Source organism: Fringilla coelebs, assembly GCF_963513975.1.
Source record: "Fringilla coelebs genome assembly, chromosome: Z".
Taxonomy (NCBI): Eukaryota; Metazoa; Chordata; class Aves; order Passeriformes; family Fringillidae; genus Fringilla; species Fringilla coelebs.
This window is the reverse complement of record NC_140031.1, coordinates 33138450-33155081: the sequence shown is the minus strand read 5'-3', so window position 1 is coordinate 33155081 and position 16632 is coordinate 33138450. Positions and strand designations below refer to the sequence as shown.

The 16632-nt window shown below is 38.2% G+C and overlaps 1 protein-coding gene across 1 annotated transcript in view; it reads right to left on the bottom strand.

The window, feature by feature from the left end:
* Positions 1–12951: 12951 nt before the first annotated feature.
* The window catches only part of CNTLN (centlein), a gene marked incomplete at both ends in the record, with an annotated part of 182794 nt that continues 179113 nt past the window's right edge, over positions 12952–16632 (bottom strand). Inside the window, 2 exon segments of the mRNA XM_084224713.1 lie at positions 12952–13011; positions 16437–16532. Coding sequence (XP_084080839.1) covers positions 12952–13011; positions 16437–16532 — 156 coding nt within the window.

Sequence of the window (16632 nt, the reverse complement as noted above, 5' to 3'; positions counted from 1 at the left end):
CTCAAAGTGGAACTGCTCTACACTTGCCTCTGTCATAATGCTTGAAAATTAGAAACTGACCCTTGATCACAGGTCATGTAGCACAGTGCTGTCATCACACCATTCTCACTAATGTAATTTTAAATACTTCAGCAACATTAGTGAATACAAGACAAAACAGGCCACCTGCTCCTAGATGTTGATGGAATGCCAAGAGTCTAAGATGATAGTCAGAAACAAACAATTGAAGGAAGCTCTCTCTGCTTTCCCATTGAACATCCAAGACTTCAGACAGTGCCAAACTATAAATATCTTCAGTTCAAGCTGCTTAAGGTCAGTGGATTAGCATTAACAGTAAAAAAACCTCAGTGCATTAAACTCTCTTATCATCACAATTAGTAGACATGTTTAGAGAGCAAAAAACAGTATAGAATAACTGCCACAGAGCAATTAAGTACTGAAATTGTATATTATGATTCTGTGCTCCAAGAATATTAGGCTAAAAATTTTTCAGCTTTGTTCTTACAGCTATTAACCAGCCCTTATTTTAGATCACTTCCAAAATCTCAACATTGTGCTTTCAGAAGTTATTCATAGCATATGGGAAAAGATCAAGCACAATTGTTATTCCATGGAATACTTACAAAGAGGCCCAAATCCAAATCTTTCCAATTCCTATTCTGTGTGATCAATCTACTACATTATTTTTTAACATTATTTTTATCATATCTTTAGATAGTTTCAGTTATATCACTGTAAAAAGAGGATAAAAATGTGCATCATATCAGACATCCAGCTTGTATTAATCATTCAAGGAACAGTTTTTCACATACTTTTCAAAGCAGTCATTGACAAATTCACAACCTTGAAATCTGTTTTCCCTTGCATATTTCCTCCTGACCCTCATTCACTGAACCATTTTCTTGCTTTTCTTGCTGTCTTTTTTTCTTTGTTCTTTCATAATTGTTCTTTCCCTACATATTTTATCTATTTGGTGCACTGTTAAACTTTTGATTCTTTTTGCCAGCTGTTTTGCTCTCCAATTTATATGTTGTATTTTACTTCATCTGTTTGCCATCTCAGTCCTTTCTGTTTCTTTCCCTTCAGTCACAAGGATGCAGTAGGAAGTTACATGCACCTGGGATGACACCTTTCCTCCTCAAGAGGAAACTAGAAAAATTAATGTCCAAGTCACCAAATGTCACCAAATGTCACCAAGTCACCAAATGTCTTAAAAATAATGGCCTGTGTTTATGGTTGCTTGAGAGATAAAGGAGTAGCATTAGTGACACCAAACACATTATCATTTAAAAGAGGTGGATTACTGTAATGTCTGGTCTCACTCATCCCATGAGTAAAATTTTAATGTATATCCTTCTATCAGATATGGTTACCAACATATTTCTTTAATTCTAAGTATAAAAGCCAATGTATGGAGAGGCTTCAGATGGAAATTCACATACTGCCTTATTTTGGATGAGAGAAAGATTAGTAAGAGATTTTGAATACTGCAAAATGTTTCCTTAAATATAAGAAATAGAATATTATCTCTGCAAGAGTGGGTAATTTCCAAAGGAAAGACAAAATTATAGGTTGGTTCCCAAAGAGGTGTCCTCTTTGGTTAGTGCAGTGATCATGATCATAATCTGCATGAAGTTTCCAGAGAGAAAACTGAGCACTTTGAATCCACTATGAACTAGTTATTAGTGGATAAGCATCTTTGCTTTTCAGCTGGAAACAGAGAAAAAAAAAACATTTCTATTTGTCTTTTTAAACAATTATATGAATAGTTTTCCTTCATTTCTATTCCTGTATATTTACAAATCCTGCAGGAGTGTCCAGTGTTCAGATTCCAAGTTAAAACAACTGGCTGAGTTAAGAGCAGTTACAACAACATTAACTAACTTTGAGGCACACTTCCTTTGTGTCATGATCTTTGCAGTGACGGTTTGCACTCTTCATACATCCCTGGCACTCTAATATCTTTCTTCAGGAAAAAGAAATCCAAACTGATGTACTCCTTAGGTGTTTTGAAATTGGATTTGAAAGGAAGAAAAGTTCTTCAGATACAAACAGGGAAACAGGGGTTTTTTTTGTCCTGTTAGGGTAAAACTTTTTGAAACTCTGTGTCACAAAGTACTTTGTGTATTGTAGCAACAGTGGGAGTTTTTTTTTTTTTTGTTCTTGTGTTTGGAGGGTTTTTTTTGTTTTGTTTTTTTTTATTTGTTTGTTTGTTTGTTTGTTTTTTAATGAGATGATGCAGATCATCTTAAAATAGATCACTATTTTAAGAACTTACTGAAATAGCACTTTGGGTGCTACTTAATCTAAAACTTCCTGGAGACAACAATTTTCCTATTGAATTTAAGACTGATTTGTCTTTTGTGAACTAGGACCTCACAGGGCATTTCCACGTGATGATCCACTTGCATAAGGCACGTGAAAGGTTTTGTGATGCTCCTGCTGTACTTTTGCCATTTGTCTTGGCAAGGTTTTGGCTATTTTTGACTTTTTGAAGAACTGCCAGCACCTGTCCCTGTCTGACCGAGCCAGTGCCAGTCCACTGGTGACAGTGGCAACACCTCTGAGATAACTTTTTTAAGAAGTGGTGGGAGGGGAAGCAGAGCAGAGAGTGAAATCAAACTATGCAACAGCAACTGCAGCTGGAGAGAGGAGTGAGAGCATGTGAGAGAAGCAGCCCTGCAGACATGAAGGTCAATGGAGAAAAGGGGGAGGAGGTGCTCTGGCGCCAGAGCTGAGATTCCCCCGTAGCCCATGGTGCAGACCACGATGAGGCAGCTGTGCTCCGGGGTGTAGGAGATATTCAGCTACAGCCAATGCAAAATCCCACACCAAAGGTGTGACCCCATGGAAAGGAGCCCAGGCTGGAGCAGGTATGCAGCATGTTGACCCCACAGGGAACCCATGTTGGAGCAGCCTGTTCTTGAAGGATGGCAAATCATGAGGGACTCACACAAAGTGGCTGGTGAGGAACTGCAGCCTGTGGTAGGGATCCACAGCTGAAAAAGTTCATAGAGAACGCTCTCCCATGGGAAGGACACCACACTGGAGGAAGGGAAGACACAGGACGAAGGAGCCGTACAGAAAAGTTTTGAACGAACCACAGCCTGCATTTCCAGTGCATCTGGCTGCTCCTGGGGAGAGGTAAAGTGGAGAAAAGTGGAGGCTGGGAAGAAGGGAGGGATGGGGTGAATGTGTTTTAAGATTTGTTTTTTGTTTCTTATTATCCTACTCTAACTTGATAGGCAACAAATTAAATCAGTTTCCCTGAGCTGAGTCCATTTTGCCTTTGAGTGATCTCTCTCCATCCTGATCCAAATCCATGACACTTTCTTTATATTTTCTCTCTCCTGTCCAGCTGAGGAGGGGGAGTGACGGAGCAACTTTGGAGGGCACCAGGTATCCACCCAGAGTCAACCCCCAGCACACCATTACACTGCTATGAGGGGTCCTATAAAATCTACAGTGTAGACACAGCCACAAGGTCTGTGAGTCAGAGGTGGAGCCATCTGCACAACCAAAGGCTAAACTGAGGGCTGTGTTTGTAAAACTCAGTATTTTTACACTGGAACCAGTTTGCCTGCACTGCTTTGCCCATGTCACACACAAACGAATTAGTTTTCTACAGGTTCCTAATTCTGCTTGCAGGATCTTCTCCCACCTGCACAGCCTAAACACGCCCAGACATGATAGTTTGAAAGATGTTAGGCACACAACAACCAACAAGGACTACTCTGATTTCTGTGTTCCCCAAAGTGAAATCTTGATTATATTTAAATCAAAAGAGATTTTACATTCATTGTCAAAAGAATCTGATCCATTTTCTCATTCTTGACACATAGAAAATTCTGAAATTTAAAAACTCAGTATTACATCTGAATCTGGATGGGGCATGTTGCTGTACAAGGTGAACACAAGGTAAATAGATTTCTAGGGGAAAGATCAAGACAAAGTTTCTGACATTTTTTCCTCCTCCCCAGGCCTGTTATGGCAGGCTGGACTTCTGCATCTGTACAACACTCTGGATCGGGAAACTTACACAGCTGAAAAGGTGCCAAAGAAAAGGAAAAAAATTGAGTTTTCATTTATCTAGATAGCTGCTAGCACCAGGACATAGACAGTAGCAGGATGTGCAGCCAAAGCAGGGAAATAATGGAGAGATCATTACCTTTAATGGCAGCCAGTTACTCAGTTTGTTTAGGGAGATTGTAAAACCACACTGCCTGGTCATCACAGACGAAGGAAACCTGAATTGGAAAGATGGAGCAGCTAAAACCCCAAATATAGTTTAAAATCTGTACAGATGAGTATAGACTTTGGGGCTGTAGACATGGCTGGTGGAAAAATTTTAAACAAAACCCCACTTTGCAAGGAGAATAAAGGATGATATTTGGTTTTGAAGCACATGATAAATAAAATGCCTTTTAGTTGTTGGGCAATGGTAACTGAATTCTATGAAACCAGAGACAATAGTACTCCATAAAAAAAGTGAAATATAAAAAATAGTTCTATTTTAAGGAAACTGCAAAATAGAGCACGTGGCTAACCTCATCAAAAAAGAAACAGTCTTATGATTTTGAAGGATTGAATTACTATTGAGAAAGCAGATCAGGAGAAGATTCTGGGACAAGAAGTTCAGAGACGTCATGGATCAGGTGAGGCAGGGTTGAACACAATGAATTTCTGACAGAACAGTAAGACACTGTCAGGGGCAGGAAGTCAGAGTCTGTAATGAAGCTACACAAGAGTTCACAGCACTCTGTAACTGAGCATCCAATCTGAAAAGAAACAACATCTGAGGAAGACAGGTGCCAAGTTTAACCCTGGTGCACAGCTGAGTCCCAAGCTGCTGCTCATTCACCACCACCCTGGGGGGATGAGGGAGAGAATTGGAAGAGTAAAAGTGAGAAAAGTCATGGCTTGAGACAAAAACAGTTTAATAGGTAAAGAAAAAGCTGTGCACACAAACAAATCAAAACCAGTTATTCATTCACCACTTCCCATGTAGGCAGGTATTCAGTCATCCCCAGGAAAGCAGGGCCCCACCACATTTGGCAACAACTTGGGAAGATCAAATACTGTAACTTCCTCTTTCTCTCTCACTTCTTACTAAGATAATCAACCAAGAAATAAAATTCTTGGGTTTACAAACATCAGCCAAGCATGTTCACTGTACATATATGTGCTCACATGAGCTCTGTCTGTAGAAAAGCCTGCATAATTGTGGCAGTTATGCATCAGATGCTGGAGGCAAACACAGTGTCACAGAAAGTGACAGAAAAAAACCCAGAAAACAAAAACCAGAAAGTATGGTAAAGAAGGCAAATGAAATGCAGTGATGAGTCTACCCTAAGGTAGCAATACCAACAGAATTGAAATAAATTAATTATGTTCTTTGCACTTTCCCCTTCTGGTATCTATAGTATCAAAACCATGGTGCAAATGAACACCATTTGTGGGTTGAACAACCAGCAAGGTTGTTCATTCCCTGCTGCTTTTGGTTCCCTAAATTCAAAGATCTCAGCATTATCCCATATTCAAAACTAACACAATCATTATCCTGTGACTTTAGTTTGATTAGGAATCAACACCTAAAGCTTAGTCCTATTCTTCATTAAAAATTGCCTCTTCTTGCTGATTGCTTTCTTGGGTTTACAGTGGGTCATAAAATTTTAATATAAACACTAGTAAGCAGTAAATACTAAGATGGATGATAAACATAATTGTGGTTAAATAATTTTAGCTAAGATTTTTTTTTTTATCAATGAAATCTGATTTTTTCATAAGCTGAATTAGGATAGATAGCTTGAATGGGTGACTGTATGTAGTCCAGTACATATATAATACTGAGAATACATCTTAATATCAAGTTTAACTCCCAGTAGTTAGCAAGTTATTTAGGCTGTTCCTTTTGTTTTAAGGTGGTTTTTATGGCAAATGAAAGCTACAAAAAGATGAGCTCATTAGGAAGAGTCAAGGGCAGGCAAGGAAGAATGTACACATGTATATTTCATTAGGCCAATAAAAATGATATATAAACCACTGCAATGTCAGAAACAATTTAGGGCTTCTCAGGGTTGAACTACACTGAAAATTTCATGAGCATCGATCAGGATTATTTTGTGGCACAAATCCATAGACATGTTACAATTGATTTATTTTCCTTTCCCTAGTTTGATAGACTTCTGTGTAACCCCTGTGAAGTAAATGCCATTGGATAATTCACAAGAAGGAAGACTTGTTTTTCTATCTATCTACACTTTCTTTTAGACCAAGTAATTGTTTACTTAGGGACATCAGCAACTTGTAAAAAGGTGAGACACTTTTCATTCACTCATAGGAAAGTCACTGTAGTTTTAGCAGTGTTTCAGGATTTACGGCTTCAAAATACAGACCATAAGGAGGGGCACATTTATTTTGATTTATGTACGTGACATTTCACACACTATAAAAAAATATTGTGCAGCAAAGAACCACACACAAGAACAATGAGTCACTATTGTTTTTCAGTCGGCAGGTTTCAGAAGAATAGAGCTTAAAAGTGAATACCATTACTTGTCACCGTCAAAAAAAACTTTGTAAAAGTTTCGAAGGACTAGGAAGTGAAGGAATGAGTCATTGATGTTAGAATTTATTGCTGGATAATTTAAAAATTATGTTTGCATCTCACTTTATGAATTATATAAATATTTTAAAACCATGTTCCATATTTGTGTGCTTTTTTTCTTGGAACTGTTTGTAAGAGACAAATTCTTAAATACCTAAAAGTGTTTCTAAGTTCATCTCCCTGTTGGACAGTTTTCCCATCCTTATCATAGCACCTGCACAAACTTCCAGTTCTTTGATCACAGATTCGAAGCAATCTCTAGTCCCCTAGGTTAGGTATCTAATGTACAACCGACCAGCAGAGGAGACTGCAACAACACAGCATGACAGGAGAATTAAAATGTAGGAAAAGCAGTGTGGGTGCCCATTGGAAAGAGGAGCTCCACAGGCTGTCACATCTTATTATGATCTGAGGTCGGTGTGGTGCAGCACTGGAGAAGACAGCTCTGGTTTTTATAGTCATAGTCTTGGACTATGACTGACTCATCCCACACCTCTGAATAGACACAGTAGTCCTGTTGACAAATTTCAGTTTTTGTATGCAAGACATAAACTACTACTAGACTTTCTACTACTTTACATATGTGTATTGACTTCAATCATTGAGTTTAAATATTAATTACTACCCCAATGCTGATGCTAGTACGGTTCCATATGCTGTTGCCATGTGCCAGCCTCCATCACACAAGCTAAAATCCTAGTGATCTCAGTAATTTCTGGACAATGGTGGTAAAATTAGGCTTTGATTTGTTTATGTTATCAACACAGAACATGCCCATTTGAAGTCATAACTAAGAAAGTTGAAAAGCTGAAAAGTTGTTACAAAAGACACTTTGCATAAACAGGAAGCTGAAAGACCTCATCCAGGTAATGATTGCTATAAAAATTATAATCTTAATATTATTGCACTATGTTTATTGTTTATGAACTGAATGGTCTCTGATACTTTGTGTATCTCTGATACTTTGTGTATCTCTGACAAAATATAGGGTCATATTCCGAGGTAGTACAAGCATCAAAATTAACAGTATGTGGTTAAGGACAAGACTAAAATTTAATCATTATGGTTTCAAAAAGAACAATAAAACAAGGAACATACTTGCAAGAAATTCCTTGCAACACCAAGAAATATTATGATGTTTTTTTTAAAGGGAATTACATGAAGGAATTAGCCCAGCTCCTGCAGATGGCCTTTGTGTCATAGCAAATGACAAGGAACTTGACAAGGTCTTTGACATGTACAAAACAGGAGGGATCCTGCCCTTTTATTGCTCTGCTAAACACAAGACTTCTGAAGACACAGAAATTCTAAGAATAAGAAAAATGCAAAACTTAAAATGATTTCTTCAAAATCTCCCCAAAATGGAATGTTTTGAGACTTTTCTTCTGTAGAATACACAGTGGGCACAGAGAGGAGAAGGCAGGAAGCAGACCTTGACAGGCACTGGATGCTTGCATGGCAGCATCATTCTTCGTTCTTCATCCCTCACACAGGGTCAGCTCTGAAGCAAGAGGATATTTAATACCCAGAGGACTTCTAGCGTGCTTAAAATTCAGTACACGCTCAGGTCACGTCCTCATCTAGATTGCACCATTGCAAATCCTTCATATTAATGAACACTGAAATATCCCTCTTAAATAGAAGGCATATATTCAACTCTCAGAAAACTGCATATGTCAGTCAGTAGGTAAAACAGCTTCACAGGAAACCAAACAGAAACTTAGCCCACATCGAGTCAGGATAGAGTTTGCACTCTGCCTTGAAGTCTCAATATAAATTTTTAATTGTCACTACATCAAGTGCCTGCTAACTTTCTGTCATAATGCCAGGATAAATTCTGAATCAGACCTCACAGACGACTTGCAAATCTTCTTTGCATAGTACCTTAAAGAGATACTATTTTGGGAGAGGTTAATGCCATGAAAATCCCTTATCCAGTTAGTTCCATGCAGAATGAAGCTTTGTAATGGAACCTAGCCACTTCCTGCACCCTACTTGGCTCCATAGTGTGTACTTCAGAGCCATCCAGTGTTAGACACGAGGGCATTTACCTAAAAAAGCAATCTGATGCTATAATACTTCAGTTCCTAATTTACCTCTCCCAGTTTACAGCACATACGTTCAATACACACTAATTAAAAATCTTGTAGAAGCATTGGTTTTTAAATTCAATTGCAGAATTGCAAGTGATAAACATAGAAAAGGAAGAGGATCACAATGATCTGAAAAATTCTGTGTCCTGAGAAAAGAAAAGATCATTTGACTCCTATTTCTCTTAGTGGCAGCTCATATCAGTTGTAAACAATGTACTCCCTGTTTGCTCATTGTTTGGAGGGGAAATCTATATTATCTGGAGGGAATGGCTGTGTCCATATTAGAATGCTGAGAACTTACTCTGTGGCCACTTCCTCCCATAGAGAGCCCCATTAAAAACTTCCTCTGAAAGAGGGAATTTTATTGGCAAAATATTTAAACAACTATCACTGCTTATTTTCTTTCTTTGAACTGACACACCGTGGAATCCCTTCCATGAGGAAGGGGCCATGGTACTTCATTTTGCTGCCTTTAAAGGTCACAATCTTCAGTCAGTGTTGAACTGATGTACTAGATTTTTTTATGAGCTCTAGACTAACAATTCACAGACATTCTCATCAAATATTGGCTGCTTCTGAAATTATAAATGATTGCAACAATAGCCACAACAATGACATACAAACATTCATTAACTTCACAGCCATGTAATCATAACTGTGAAGGCTTGGAAAATCATACTGGAGGCAGAGCATGAGCCAAAAAGAGGAAGGAATCAAAGCAGAGGTAAGAGAGAAGCAGGACAAGGGAGCCTGATGGGCTTAAGTGGGAAGTGAAGTCTGCTCTGCAGGAAAAGCAAGAAAAGAAGGGCCCAGGCTGAGCTATACCCCAGGGATACTGGTCTCCAGTCCTGCCTCCTGTTTGGCTTTCCTGGGCTGATGCTGGACATGAGCCATCACTTCAGTTGCCTGATGATTGCAGGCTGTCACCCAAGGCATGGCTGTCAGCAGCCTGCTCACACAGCTCCTGGATCCAGGGGCTGGAGGACACTCTGCTCCTGGAGGAAGCACATTTCAGGGCCCAGGGAGGCCAGTGGGTGAGCCCCAGCTCACACAATATCTGTGTCAAACATCAAACTGTCCTGTTCTAAACACCACAGTTCTCCAGAGCTAGATCTTGTGCCAGCTAGTCGTCTCACAGGCTTCTTAGGCCTGGGTAAGCATGCATGAAAACAGAGAAATTGACAAGACAAATTCCTGTCTTGAGCCAGATGCTCAAGGTTTAGCAGTATGGAGAACACACATTTGCACTCCCCAAATCAGAAATTTTCTGATATATGTGATATTCTGTTAGTACAACAACTGATTTCATTTTTCATGTATTATTTTTCTTCAAAAGTTAAAAATTCTAATTTGAAAAACAAGCTCAGAATCAGCAGCTTCCCTACATGAACATCTCAAATTAAATTTAATAGAGAGAGTGAGTTACATAAATAAGCATTCAACCAACCATTCACCTTAGCTTTTCTGAAAGGCCAACATTATTCTCCAATTTGCATTCACAAAAGGTAGATCGTACAAAAAATCCATATTTTTAGTATAAAAATAATTATATTTTCAACTGACCCCTTCAAACTTGATTTTCACATGGATGAGCTATAGTTAGAGCTCCTGTTGGCTACGGTTCTTTCTGATATGTGGTTATCAACAGAAGAAAAAAATCCTTACTGAATAAAGGCTAATTCCTTGAAAAAAACCAGTTCAACATGGGTTCCTAATGCAGAGTTGAAGTTAAGAGGGTAAATGTAGTCTCTGCATGTATAACTAGAGAAAGATCAAAGAGAATAAGGAAAAAGTACTTTTTCAATAATTATCATCCCATTCTGAGGTTTTTACTTGACAGATATTTTTAAAAGTTGTTCTGCAGAATAAGCAAGGTGCAAAGATACTTCAAAGATGCATTGTAAGGCTTGAGGTCCACTGATGCCCTTTGTCCCTACATGCACACCATGACTTATAAGGTCTGTCTAGATCACAGCCTTCATTACCAGCGTGGAGGGGTTTTTTTTCTTTGACACCCATAAATACCAGACTTTGAAACTGAATCTAGAAAATTTCAATGGCGAATCTTGAGCTGTGAGAATTCGTGAATATAGAGCTACTCTGCTGGGTTCTCTATCACATAATTTCTTCAGCCCAGGTTGAGTAGTTTTTAAATACAAATGGAAGTGTTTTATGCTAAAAGTTCTGTTTTCCTCCACAACAAACAATCACAAAGGAAATCTGTCATCCCTCAAAATCTAGGATTTTTTGAATTACAGTGATTCCTTTACCAAGGGAGTTTTCCTATACCAGAAAAATGTCAAATCTCTGCTCTGCAATAAGTTCAATAGGTCAGAGTCCCTTGAACCTCTTCTTTATACTGTCTGATAGAGATTTCCGAATAGACTCTTAATCTGATAAGCTTATTCTTTCACAAAGAGAGGAGCCTTACATTTCCTCAGCCTGTTAAATATGCTGTAAAGTAACCCTCACAGAATGCTGGACTTATATGTAGCTGAGCAAGATGTGAATACTTCTCCACTTATCTCAGAAAGATTGTTATCTTCACCTGAAAACCAAGATACTCAGTAAATATCCTCAAAGAGCTGGACTCTTTGCTTACCTGGCTCTGGACCCATTTGGAGTTATATTCCCTTCAAATACGAGTTACATATCAATTTTAAATCACATAAAGCAATCCAATGGTGATGCAAAAACTGTGTACAATGGCACACAACAATGGAAATTAGCTTTTGTTTTCCTTGTTCTGATATTTATCTTGGAGTGTAGCTAGATATTAATTCAGTAGTAGAAGTGAAACAGATAAGAGAATTAACCTAGCTAAAGGTATGACAGAAATAAAATTCAGACATTTCTGAGGTCTGAAATTTAATTCGGACCTTCCTTCCTCCATAGCTTTTCTGCAATCCTGAAGACAAAAGCCAAAAACTTAACACAGCCAGCAACACAAATTAATTAATTTCTAAGCATGCAATTATAGCAGAAACCAAGAAGTGTTCCCAGCTCTCTCAATTACTTACTATGCTACAAGATATTTCAAACAGTTACATACTGCAAGTTCTCAAATCACAAATCCAGTAAACTCAAAAATAGATCCTTACTCTGTATATGAGAACATGGACAGTACAGAGAAAAAATAATCAATCAAGTTTCTTTCTTTCAAGAATACAAAAAATTAGATCCTACATGGTGGCTATATGAATACTTTGAGATGTTTTAAATCTCTCCCTGAACTCCTCCTGTTAGGTCTTACACTAACACTTCAGTCTCATTTAGAGTACCTAGCCTTGAAAATTGCAAACCATTCAGACAATGAGGAAGTCCAGAGGCACAGGGGGAGATACACACAGTGCCTTCTCTAACAAAGAATCCTCAGTACAGAAGAAAACAGATCTCATTTGTATGAGATCTACATTCAGGAAGGCTTGTATCTTTATTCCTGTCAAGGTAAATTAGGATTTGTGTGGGTTAAACAGATGGCACTACAGAAACATACAGTGAGAAGTGACTATTGCCAGATACATTAATTTTTACATTTTAGAGTACAAAATCATAGAATGGCTTGGGTTGGAAGGGACCTTAAAGACCATCATTCCAACCTCCTGCCATGGGCAGGGACACCTTCCATAGGTTGCTCAGAGCCCCACCCAGCCTGGCCTTGAACAATTCCAGGCATGGGGCGCCCACAACTTCCCTGGGCAACCTGTGCCATACCTCACCATCCTCACAGTAAAGAACTACCTTCTAATATCCAGCCTAAACACAGCTTTAAGCCATTCCCTCTTGTCCTACTACATAGTCTTTTTCTCCAGTCTCCTTGTTAGCCCCCTTTAGGCACTGGAAAGCTGCTCCAAGGTTCCCCCAGAGCCTCCTCTTCTCCACACTGAATCACCCCAACTCTCCTCGTCTTTCTTCACAGGAAAGGTGCTCCAGACCCCAGATTATCTTTGCGGCTCTCAGTTATGCCCCAGTCCCCTCAGCAGGTTTAGGGGATTGTTATTTAATTCAATCTGGGCAATGTAGCAAATTTTAAAACACCAACAAATTAAGTAAAGCACTTCACAAACTTGAACTCAGTGAACCTACGATTAGCTAACTTCAACCTATCCAGACACAACAAGGCACTTCCTAAGGCATTGACTGGAATTTTTTTAGTCTGGTTTACAATATATTTAGAGAAAAATGAGGAGAAGAAAGAGAGAAAGAAAGAGAAAGGATAAGGTTAGAAAAACATCACCACCTGTGGATCCATCAATGACACTCCATTGTTGCAATTTTGATGTCAAAGTGATGGCCATAGTCTTCATTGATCTGGGGTAGGGGAAGACCACAAAGCACAAATTTCAGTGGACTAACATACACTCAAGTTCAGGTGGAACACTCAGGTATTTCCCAGGGTACTTTCACACTGTCTGAGGCAACACTGTGAATCATGTTTTAAAACTGTGGATTATGCCCATTCCTCTGCTGGAAGGCCCCAGGAATTACTCTGGGGGCATTCTGGGGGTCTTTGACAGTTTATGACGCCTCCTCTCATGTCAGTATAATAGAGCCATTTACACTCCATCAGAAGGGATGATAAATGTGAATGTCCCAGTAGCTTTTTCTGGCAGGAAGGGGGAGAGTTTTACACCTGAGCCAGTTGTGTAAGGGACGACACTGCTAGAATTAAAAGCATTATCCCACCTCGCAGAATCTGCTTATCAGCCTCTTCCCTTATCTAGCTCAAATCCCAGCTTCTTGCTAAGCAAGGGTTGACTTGTCGTGGTCATCCTCTGGCGCTCACACCCCCTGCACACAGGTTGTTTCTTAAGCATCGACAGCAAAACACCCGGAGTGTTTGAGACATTAACCATTAACGTTTCGGTCTCTCACACCATCCTGCGCACCTGCTGGTGCATGGTGAAGGTTTTTGAAAGGGCGAAATATTTAAACAACTTTGAACCACTGTACAACTTTGTGCATTTCATATGTGATGAATGCATGCCTAAACACACACACAGACACACAGACACACAAGACACACACACACAGACGTTTCTATATACATAGATATAAAATTTTATAAATATGTATGACCATAAAAGTTGCATTGTTTCCAGGACACAGCATCTCGGGGATCAAAGCACCGAGCCCATTTTTTGGGAAAGTTTGCCATCTAGAGGCCGTATCAGGCAGCACCGGGACAGAAAACCACCTTAACAAAAGAAAAAACAGATTAGACGGATTTTCTGCATGTCCGTAGGCATAGTTAGTTCAAAAGAGGACTGCCTTTAGTATATTTAATGCTAGGTTTGATAGCAGTATCATCTGAAAGAGTTGAGCTGATGCTTTTCGCCATATCAGAATCCATTCTTCACTCAGTGTAATGAGCCTGGTTATATTGAAAGGGAATTTAAAAAATATTCATAAAATATAACAAACATAATTAATCTTAATATTTTTACAGCAAAAAATATCTTTTCAGAGACTATCTCCTGTTCTGCTGGTGCAAGAAGGATCAACTAATTAGTAAAAACAAGTAGGTTCATTGCAGATAGAAGTCAACATTTGTGTCAGCAAAAGGCAAAAATTTATTTTCTTTGAAGTATCATCATTTTTTTTGTCCTTGCAAATATCTCTCAATCTACATGATATTTTATCTCTGAAAAATGTTGACTTGTAGTTCCATTTTTGTTTGTTTATATCAAATTAAAGAAGAAAATAATTTGAATACCATCTTTCTTAATCTTTTCTTAATCTTAATCTTTTAAAGGCATTTTAATGGTATTTGGAAAAATTTCCAGCAAAGTTTTCAGAAAGACAGCAGAGTTATAGTTTCAGAAGCATTAGTGCATAAATCTGTCTCCAGCTGAGTTTAAGAATTTCATACTGCTCTTTTTTCAGATGAAGTAGATAGTAATTTGGTTATGCAGTGTTCTTGCTTACTCTTGCATCAAGAGAATATTTGTACCCAGCTGCCCAAGAGATACAGAAATTTGCAGGGGCAGTAAAGCAAGATACTTGAGAAAAAGACAGTAGTCTGGAAAATTCCCTTTTTGAGACATATTTTCTACATGAATTAGCTGATGCTCCCTGCATTTTCACCACGACAAAAGATCGAGTGTTGAAGATCAGCACCAAGATCAGATTTGCACCAGTGGATGTTTGGCAATATGGAAATGAAGACAATGAGGAAAATTATAAGAGATCTTTGCCCTCCTGAAGCTCTTTTCACTAAACCGCAATAGACGTTTTGATGAAATTATGTTCAAATACATCTTGCTGGAATTACTGAACAAAATTAGATCATGGTTTCTACATGTTGTGATGGATTTATCTTCCTTAATTTTTGTTGTCACTGTTTTATTGGCAGTGGAGTCCATGCAAATGTTTAGCTTCTATAAAACCTGAGGCAAACAGTTCCAACAGCTCCATTTCACTTGAATGTGGGGGGCATTCTTTTGCTTACTTGAATATATCACCACAGAATTTCATATGATGGCCCTTATTTCTTGCATTGACCAACCATTCTTAAAGATGTGGCAGTTTTTTGATACAGGGATAGTTCCCAGTGTTAATTTACAGGTGTAGGTGGAGTACGTTTGCATGATTTTCTCTAATTCCAATTAAAATTCTCCCAAGCCCCTTTGTTCACCAGGTTCAACTGAGCAGAAGTTTAGAGGTGTCTTCCTTTTGTCAGAGACACCAAATAGCAACTCCATAAATTAAAAGATACATGATTATATCCTAGGAAAACACTGGACAGACATGCAGAAAACCTCTGTTTCATGCTTCATTTAATTCTGATTCCCCACCCAATGTGGATAATGGTATCTGTTGTAAAACAACTAGTTATCCATAAATGAGACATATATAAGAGCAAAACATTAACACATGAATTCAGAAACTTGTGTCTTGTTTTTTGTCAGGTAAGTTCATCCAGAGGAACTCAAACTCTAAGATCAAAAATGTGAAGAAGCAGCAATTATTTGTTAGTATGCCAGAGAAGTCTTGGTGGAAATAACTGGCTAAACTCTACACTACTTCCCCAAGGCAAGTGAGATCTTGCAGCTACTTGCTAGCTGAGAAAGAACTGGATCTACTAGCGAAAAAAAAAAAACTGTAATAGAAAAAACTTTATTTTATTGAATTTTTAAAATACATTGCACACATTATGCGCCATTATGCTCAGAGGTAAGTACAGCTTTTTCTATATTACTCCACACAGAATATTTTTATTCTACAATCATTCATTTTTTCTAACATAAAAATATATTGTTTTATGTAGCATATATCATAAAGTTGGGCTTTACAAAGAAGCTAAAAGAAATTAGGTATTCAAAATCTCAGTGATATTCCCAGTTCCTTTGTAAATCCTGCTTCTACTGTTCTGATTTAGTACAATCAGGTATTACTTTTGTTCTTTCAAAATTGTACAGCTGTGTATTAGTCATAACAAAGACATCCTCTCTCTACAAAGCCTGCACATGTGTTCACTGCCAACGCATTTAAAGGAAAATAATTTTGAGCTTTGCATTGATTTGCAGCAATTTTTCTCTTCAGGAATCAAATACCACACTGCTTCCTAATAGGAATTTAATTAATTCCTCTTGTTCAACAATTAATTAGTTCATGGTTTCTGTGTATGTATTGAACATGCATATTGACAGTTCTTTATGAGAAGAGGAAAGACATGAGGAGACAGCACACATTTTAGTCACACTTTGCAAATATAAATCTCAGCAATACCATACAGTGTGCTTCATGAGGGAACTGTACTCTTCTACCAATTTCTTCTTCTCATTTAATTTTTCCAGTACAGCATCCATTAAGTATGAAGCAAAAAAAAACTGAAACAGAGTAAGAAAAATGATCATTAAACTTTCTTTTTTTTCTTGTGAAATACATTTATTAAATATCTTTAAAATATCAGATTTCACTTAGTTCTGA